This window comes from Scardinius erythrophthalmus (genome assembly GCF_964197995.2).
Source record: "Scardinius erythrophthalmus genome assembly, chromosome: 19".
Lineage (NCBI taxonomy): Eukaryota > Metazoa > Chordata > Actinopteri > Cypriniformes > Leuciscidae > Scardinius > Scardinius erythrophthalmus.
Window position 1 is genome coordinate 9684982 of NC_138239.1, and position 8890 is coordinate 9693871.

The following is an 8890-nucleotide window of genomic DNA, read 5'->3' on the forward strand; positions in this document are numbered from 1 at the left end:
GCTTATTATATGATCGTTATTATTCCTCATACCATTATACCATTTACTGGTAACAACACACAACACCCTAGCAACAAGCGCTTATATAGCGCTTTTAACAACATAAATTGTTTCAAAGCGTCTTTACAGTGATAATAGGAAATTAAAGTAACAGAGATTGTTTTGGCTTTACAGCAGCTCTAGAATAAAGTTATTGTCCAGCTAAAGTTAGTTTTGATTGATTCACCTCCGTCGCAACGATCATTAGTTATTAACTTAGGGGCCGCTAACACGACACCGTTCTACCATAAAACCCTTAAGTTCTTAAGAACACAACCCTTAAGAACAACCACTTAAGCTTGAATACTCTACACAACTTTTCCCCCGATTTACAGTCTGGACAAGTTGACGCTAGTTGCTGAAAGTCAGCCAGTCTGCAGATTTGAGTTGACAGATTTCACAGAAAATCGTCTAGTGATGGTCACAAACTCCGTTTTTTTTTTTTTTTTTTTTAAGCTTCTAAGTTTGATGCCATCCAGTCGGAAGATATTAAACATGTTTGATATTTTGAGCCGATTTTAGAACACATTGTTTTCATTTGACACACATCTCCTAGCAACAAGGCACGTGTTTCTGCGTGAATTTGTTCTGTTCGTAATGACTTGAAAGTTTGGTAGTGTGTGATCCTCAGTCGTTTAGTGTATCATGCTCAGTTTTTCCTCTGTGACCAAGACCTAAAATTAACACTCGGCAAGTGCCAAATGCGAGTAAAAATCGGTGTTGGCGAGTAAATGAAATGGTGTAAATTGCCAACATTTTTATGAAATCTAACAAACCAATTTTGTGAGAACATGAACGTGAACAAATGTGAATGACGCTCGTAACAGTTGACGGGCCAGTGCTGTGCGTAAATATTTATGGCTGGTAAATCTTCTTAAGTCACAGGCCATTAGCAGGTATGGTAAAAAGTTAGTTTTAGGGCCCTGTTTGTAACTTTACAAAGTCCGCAAGTGTATGAGACCCAGTGTTTTAAAATCTGTTTTTAAAACAGATGTTAAAAGTCATGTAGTGTATTTCAGCCTTTAGCACCCTAGCGACACATCAATAAACACAATGACCACCTACAGTAGCAATACCTGAGCAGCTGCCTAGAACACTCTTGCAACAAGCCAACAATCTCTAAGGACATTTATCAACTACCTAATATGATAACAACCATTCAGAACACCTTAGCAACCACATAACATTCTACTAAAAGTGCCATTGGTATCACCAGCTGTTTACTTTTTCTTTGGCCACCCAGGACCACCTGAAACCAAAAATCCACATGCTCACAGTCATGATCACATAGTACACAAGCTTTCAAATTGTTGGATTTAATGATGTTTGGTTTAGTGATTAGAGTCATAGCTCTTGGGTGGTGATGTTTTGGCCATTGTCCCATAGATCCTCACAGACCTTGTGCGCCTATAGTAAAGAAAAAGACAATCCCTGCTCTGATAGGCTTGGAGCTCCCTGCACCGTGGGAGTCAGGACTGCAAAAACCCTCGCAAAGCTCACATGTGGCCTTTCCCTCGCTAACCATTAACCATCATTAACCGCCATTAACCACCCTAACTGTTGCAGCACAGTGTTGCCAAGGCTGTATCTAATTTGCTCAGTGAGGTGTTAATTTGGCATGATCCGTGCTATTTCCATGTCATTACAAGTTTCAGAGAGAATGCATCTCCAGGTAAGTAGAAGGCCAATTAATCATCTGATTGTGCTGTAGCCTAGGGAACGTTTAGCAGCTGGTAACAGGAGCGTAGGAGAATGATCAGAACCTTTGCCTATGGAGAGATATGAAGCTAAGAAAAACTCAAAATTGTTCTTCCTCTGTGCTATCTCAGGGGTGCGCAGGTGCAGGCCAACAAGGTGGCAGCTGGGGTGAAGAAGTACGACCTGAGCAAGTGGAAGTACGCTGAGCTGCGAGACGCCATCAACACCTCCTGTGGTAGGAGCAATCAATCCCCTCAATCTGATCTCAGAACTTCCTGCTTGCTTGAAGCTGTTCATGTCAAAAAACATGTCATTTTGGAGACTAACATGTATTATTTTGTAAGATGGAGGGACTAGCATGGGATATTTTGTAAATTGGGAACTAGCATGATGATTAGAGATTGCAGCAGTACGGCTTTTTCAAAGTGACTGATTTTGCAGCTTGCTCTCATTCCATTATTTATTTATTTAAGAATTAATGAATTATAAATACTATCTTTTTATTTGGAGATCTCTTTGTTTGTTTATTTATTTATTTATGAACCATAAAACACAAGGACTTCACTCCTTTTTTACTTTCTGGTCTGTCATGTTGCTTTATTTTTCAGGTGTTTATAGACTCGAAGGAATAGTTTACTCTAAAATGAAAATTCTGTCTATTTATTCACCCTCATGTCATTCTAAACACATATGATTTTCTTTCTTCTATGAAACACAAGATGCTTGGCAGAATGTTCCTTTTCACAAGAAAAAATATATAGTGCTCACGGGCCATCAAGTTCCAAAAATGACCAAAAACCACCATAAATCTTCGTGTGGACTATATTTTAAGTTTTCAGAAATTAGTCTGGATTCAAAGTCATTATTCACTTAAAAACCTCTGTGAAGCCTCACTCTGTTGTAGTTCTCAAATCTCATTTCTGGTCATGAAGATTCAAAGCCTGAATATGTGCATTCACTAACGAGATTTGAGAACTAATGACGGTGGGCAAGATTGCTCAAAGCTATCGTATAGCTTCAGAAGACTTGATGGTAACTACAGTGAATATAGTGCACAAGTCGTATGGACAACTTTTATGATAATATTATGGTGCTTTTTTGTCCATTAAGCTTGACATTCCTTATAAAAATTCACTTTTGTTGTATGGAAAACAGCAGCTTAATGACAAATAAAGCCTCTAATTTGCCTAAAAAGGCATAAATTAAAAAATCTTTAATTAAATAAAAAATCTTACATTTTTTAAATATTAAGATTTTAATTAAAAATCTTTATAGATTTATAATTTAAGATTTAAATTGTTCAATTTATTTTCATGCGTGTAATGCATATTTTTGAGTCAAGGAACAATGCAAACAAGTTTCAATTGTTAAATAATTTTATGACTTTTTTTGATTTCACCACTCATACAGTAAATATATATATATATATATATATATATATATATATATATATATATATATGTATATATATGTATATGTATATATATATATATATATATATATATATATGTATGTATATATATATGTGTGTATATATATATATATGTGTGTATATGTATATATATGTGTGTATATGTATGTATGTGTGTATATATATATATATATATATATATATATATATATATAGACGGCAGTGCCATCTGACATTAGTCGACCTGTAATATGAAGCTTTACCAGTAAGCTTTACAAGATACGTTTCTAGTTTTTGACTGATCTTAAATCGTAATTTTGGCCACCCCTGAAATGGGTCATGAACTTTACCTGAGCTGTTGAATTAGATAAAGATGAATGCTATAAAACTGTGCACATTGAGGGATGTGCATTTATTGCATGGACTAAGAACATCATGTGTTTAAAATGCATATACACAGTTCAGTTGAATGATACAATTTGCCCTCTTAAATGCTGTTAAACTGAATGTATGAAGAAAACTTGTGTATATATATATATATATATATATATATATATATATATATATATATATATATATATATATATATATATATATATATATATATATATACACACACACACACACACACACACACACACACACACCCCACACACACCCTGTACGTGACAATGCAATGCAGTGCTGACTGTGTGATCTCTAACCCTTCTAGATATAGAGTTGCTGGCGGCATGTCGAGAAGAATTTCATCGTCGTCTGAAGGTGTACCATGCCTGGAAATCAAAGAACAAGAAACGAAATACAGACACAGAGATGAGGGCTCCCAAATCGGTCACTGACTATGGTAAGACATGATCCGTTTCCCCAAGAGAACGGTCTGCGTGGTGGTGGAACAACAGAATACAGATTGCTCTGTGCAGTCGCGTATAGCTGATGATTTCATTTGTAATGGCAAAATGTGATTCAGCATAATATTTATTCTGGACCGATACTCTGAACTTCTTTCTTATGTGAGTGTATGTGTGTGTGTTGCAGCTGTTTCTCAAGGTTGAGTGTGCACTATTGTTTGATGTTCTTTTCAAGTTCCTTGCAGCACATTTTGTGATTAGCGTTAGAATTGTGATGCACATAATGCAGACAGCTAGAAGCACATCTAAAGGCATCCACAGCCGTTTCAAGGAAATCAAACTTCTTGCTTATTTCCCTGCTTGAAAGGCACATCGCTGTGTTTGGTTGCTAAAAAACTTTAGTGCTTTTTAAAGTGTTTGCTCGTGCAGAACAAACAGAAGATTTAGAGTTGCGTGACCTGCAGATTCACTTCAAACTCCCAGCCTCTCTTGTTGTCAAACCCTCAGATGTGTCTTAGCTTCAAACAGTGGAGTGTTTGTATCAGGTGCATGGGGCTTATGCTGCCTCACTCCGAGAGATGAAATCAGGCTTCTGGCTTTACAAAGTCAATATTAAAGTGCAGAGAACCTCTCTGAGAACTTTCTTTACACTATGCCAACCTCTCAATCTGCTCCTTAGGGATCCTTAGGGATGATGGATTTAAAATGCCTACTTCAGTTTATGACGTACTTGGTATTTATTTTGGGCACACAGTATTAATAGATGGTCTGATATGAAGATTTGATTTGAACAAACCCTCATTTGGTGTATAACTCATACCGTACCATTTGTTCTAAGTACATGAATGATCCCTCAATGCATGTGTCACATTGAGGAGATTTGTGAATGGAGTCCCATCAACAAAGGACTTGAGTTTAATATAGAGACCGGGAATGTCTTATGGAATCAAGATAATAATATGTTTAATTTATATAGCGCCTTTCCCAAGCTCAAGGACGCTTCACAATGGCAGTAAAGAACAAATGATCAGTTCATACATAAATGGACAATATGACCGATTGCAGTTGCATATCGCATTACATTTGGAATCACCGTTCAGTTCTCAAGTTAGGCCGGTTTGTGACAGGCTCTCAGATCACCTCGAGCAAGGTCTGGAACAAGAACCAAAAACCATTGCAGTGGGTAAGGAGTAATTTAAAGGAGAACTCCGGTCAATTTTAACATTGAGCTCATTTTTTTGTACATTTGGAGTGCTGTCAATACAGAGAACAACGACAAAAATCGGTGTTGCCTACACCGCGTTATCCTCTTTTTAAAATTGACACCCTGTTGACTTCAATGGGGCAATGTTTAAACCTGCTTTTAGCCTCTTAACATCCTTGATGTGTCATTACAAGTACACAGCCATTGTGAGTGATTCCTTCAGAGTGAACACGAGTGAATCTAACTGCAGTAGATGTAAAAGATATGAATAAAAATGATGTTATTTCAGCCAGCGCTCATACCTGTATTTACATAATGTTTTCGGTCGAAGGCCATAGTGGTCGATTGTCGAGTTCACGCGCATAGGTTTAGTTACCTATGATCACGCGCGTGAACTCGACAATCGATTACTATGGCCCATTGAAGTCAACAGGGTGCAAATTTTAAAAAGAGCATAACACGGTGTAGGCAACACCGATTTTTGTCGTTGTTATCTGTACTGACAGCACTCCAAATGTACAAAAAAATGAGCTCAATGTTAAAATTGACCGGAGTTCTCCTTTAAGGTACAGAATGTTATTCGTTTGTATCATATTATTCCTTTATTTAGCTACAAAAATAAATGGTTTACTGGTGCAGGGTTGGATATTATCAGTGTTTTTTATATTGTACATGGCATAAAGGAAACCTTGCCTGCTGCAACAAGGTGATGTCTGAATTGTTGTGTGTGGGGGAAATTGGAAAAAAATAGAATAAAGGCACCAGAGTGACACTGAAAGTCCATGTGCGTAGATCTCTACCAGGCTTTTGCAACAGGAGTGGGACAAAACTTGAAAGTTGTGGGTAGGTCCATTTTTTTGATGGAGCGGGACTAAAAACAATCCATCCCGTGCAGATCTCCAGTTGGACCGTTCAGAACAAGTGCATAGCAACATGCTAAAAATTACTCAAACACCTTAGCAACACCTTATCCCAACACTCTAGAATCATGGCGACACAATTTGAATGGACAAGCTCCACTATCAGAATTAGTTTAGAAAGAGTTATAATATCGTTAATATTGTAATATTTTCTGTTATATTTCTTTAGCCCAGCAGAACCCTGCTCCACCTGTCCCAGCCCGGCAGCAAGAGATCGCAATGAACCGACAGCAACGTTACTTCCGCATTCCCTTCATAAGGCCTGCGGATCAGTACAAAGACCCCCAGAACAAGAAGAAAGGCTGGTGGTACGCTCACTTTGACGGGCCCTGGATCGCCAGGCAGATGGAGCTTCATCCAGACAAGCAGCCGATCCTCTTGGTAGCAGGTACCAAAGGCCTTCCTCAGTACTACCTAATGTTTTGATAAGATAAAAACAATAATTTTCCACTACTGTGAACAATGAATTCTTCAGAATTGAAAGATAAAATAGCTGAAAGCTTCACTGGAAAATATGACTCTTATCTGCGGATGTGAGTTGTGCACCTAAGCATAGCGTGGTGCCTTTTATCTTTTGCTGTATCCAGGTAAGGACGACATGGAGATGTGCGAGCTGAGTCTGGAGGAGACCGGGCTCACGCGAAAACGTGGAGCGGAGATCCTCCCCCGCCAGTTTGAGGAGATCTGGGAGCGCTGCGGCGGAATCCAATACCTTAGGAACGCCATCGAAAGCAAGCAGGCCAGACCGACCTACGCGACCGCCATGCTCCAGAACCTTCTCAAGTGAACATCGCCCGTTTCTCCTCCTGGACCACATTATCTATACATGTGTAGATGTAGATGGTAACGTGGTGTAGCTAAAACAAAGGGCTGTACAACTCTAGTGGAAGCAATTACTGTCTAATTGACTTTTTGTTTGTAGTTTGTTCTTCATTTTGCTGTGAGCGTAGAAACCAGTTTTCATACAAATCTGAGCCTTTCTTGAACCTGTTGCTCAGAGATGCCTTAAGATTTTCAGACCTAATTCATGTCTCATTTGATAGGGATGTTATTAAAATGTTACACTCATGTAAACCTGCTCATAAATCTAAAATACACTAGGTGTAATCTTTACAAAGGGACACATTTCAGTGTGTAGCGATAGACAGTTCTGTGATGGGTGTCATTTGTTGCATTTTAAAATAAGATAACAGTGATCAGACACGACACTGCTCCATGTTCAGCTCAAGCAACATTGGCTCAACCAATGTTGTGGGTTTAGGGGTGGGACCATCTGTTTGTTCAACAAATGGCAAGTGTTCAGGCTTTTTTCCACAGTTCTGTTATCTAGTGCCGCAGAAATTACACACTTCACCTTTTAAAATAAAATTCTATTATAGGACTTAAATGGTCATTATTGTGGAGCAACATTTAATATTTGAATACATTGAATTACTAGTCAAAGTATCTTTAATCTAATCGGATGATGTTGGAAAAGGCTAATGAGGAGCATGCACTGGAATACATTAGCTTGTAATATTTTGTCTCACCTTTGTAAATGCGGTTTCAATGCACCATCAGAAATTTATCAGAACTAAAGCGGCTTCAGTTCATAAAAAGGATAGTCACTGCTGTCGTGCATGGTTTTGCTCAGCAATTTTGTACTTAAATCATGGTGATATGCTAAAGGGCATATTCATTTCTGTTCAGTGAAGTGATAATGGCACCTTTGTTAATGATTTGCTGTGAATTCTGTCGGCGTGTGTGGTAGATTTCTCTCATTTTTACATTTATGTATGTACCAACTCAAGGAAATATTTCGTTTAAATGAGCTTGTACTACGGAGTGTCTCGTTATGTGCTTCTCTGACCCCATTTTCTCATTTGGTCATAATAACTGCCTGAAGAACAGATGTAATGGGAAATGCAATAACATTCTAAACGTTTGGAAAACTTTGGCACAGACCAAATTGCTGCATTTGATCAACTTGCTGTCATTATTCCCAGACTTTGTTTTTTCATTTGCTAATGTTTTTCTCCATTGAACCCTTTCTAACTGAAATCGTGTCATCTCAAACTATTGATATTTGTTTCTTATCTGTCAATTTATCTTTGATGTGTCTGGGTTAAATATACTCTGATTTTCTTATTTTTGACTGGCCACTGTTGCTACTAGACCTAAATAAATACATTCCATATAAAACGTGTTATGTTTAGATCTTTGCAGTTATAATGGTTATTAGGAGTAGAAGGCTTTACTGAGGGACACTGAGTATTATCTTTTGAAGTCAACATGAAAGTTTAAATAGAAATTACTGTATTTATTTTACAGCTGAAATATTCTACAATACCTTTTTCGGTTTATTGTGAAAACAATTATATCATCCCCACATACCTGTATGTTTGTCTTTTTTCCCCAAGTGATACCATTAAGAGTTACAGAAATACTTAACATTCAATTTCTTTGTTTGGGACACTGAGGATAGACTAGAAGAGATGACTAGAATCTATTTTCTATTTAAGATACAACCCAGTGTATCAATTGTAAATAAATACCTCATTGTGAGGGAGGAAACAAACCTTTGACAAGTATTCAAAGCATCCAACACATTACATGTCTCATATACAATTTACATTTTACAATTTACATTTCTTTTCCAGGTACAATTAAAAATAACTTAAGGAGTGATCTAAATCACATGTCCCCATTCCTGGAGGTATTCCTTCAGTTGTCCAAGAATATGTCTGATTCTTGAGTAGAGTGGTTGTATTAAACTCACCAAATGTCTACG

At 37.5% G+C, this 8890-nt stretch overlaps 1 protein-coding gene across 2 annotated transcripts in view; it reads left to right on the plus strand.

The window, feature by feature from the left end:
* myo6b (myosin VIb) overlaps positions 1 to 8297 on the plus strand; it is a 53657-nt gene extending 45360 nt beyond the window's left edge. For both annotated transcript variants that reach the window (XM_081347985.1, XM_081347986.1), the window contains 4 exons: positions 1869 to 1972; positions 3861 to 3992; positions 6290 to 6508; positions 6708 to 8297. In XM_081347985.1, the coding sequence (XP_081204111.1) occupies positions 1869 to 1972; positions 3861 to 3992; positions 6290 to 6508; positions 6708 to 6907 (655 nt within the window). In that variant the 3' untranslated portion in view covers positions 6908 to 8297. The remainder of the gene's footprint in view (positions 1 to 1868; positions 1973 to 3860; positions 3993 to 6289; positions 6509 to 6707) is intronic.
* The last annotated feature ends 593 nt before the right edge of the window (positions 8298 to 8890 follow it).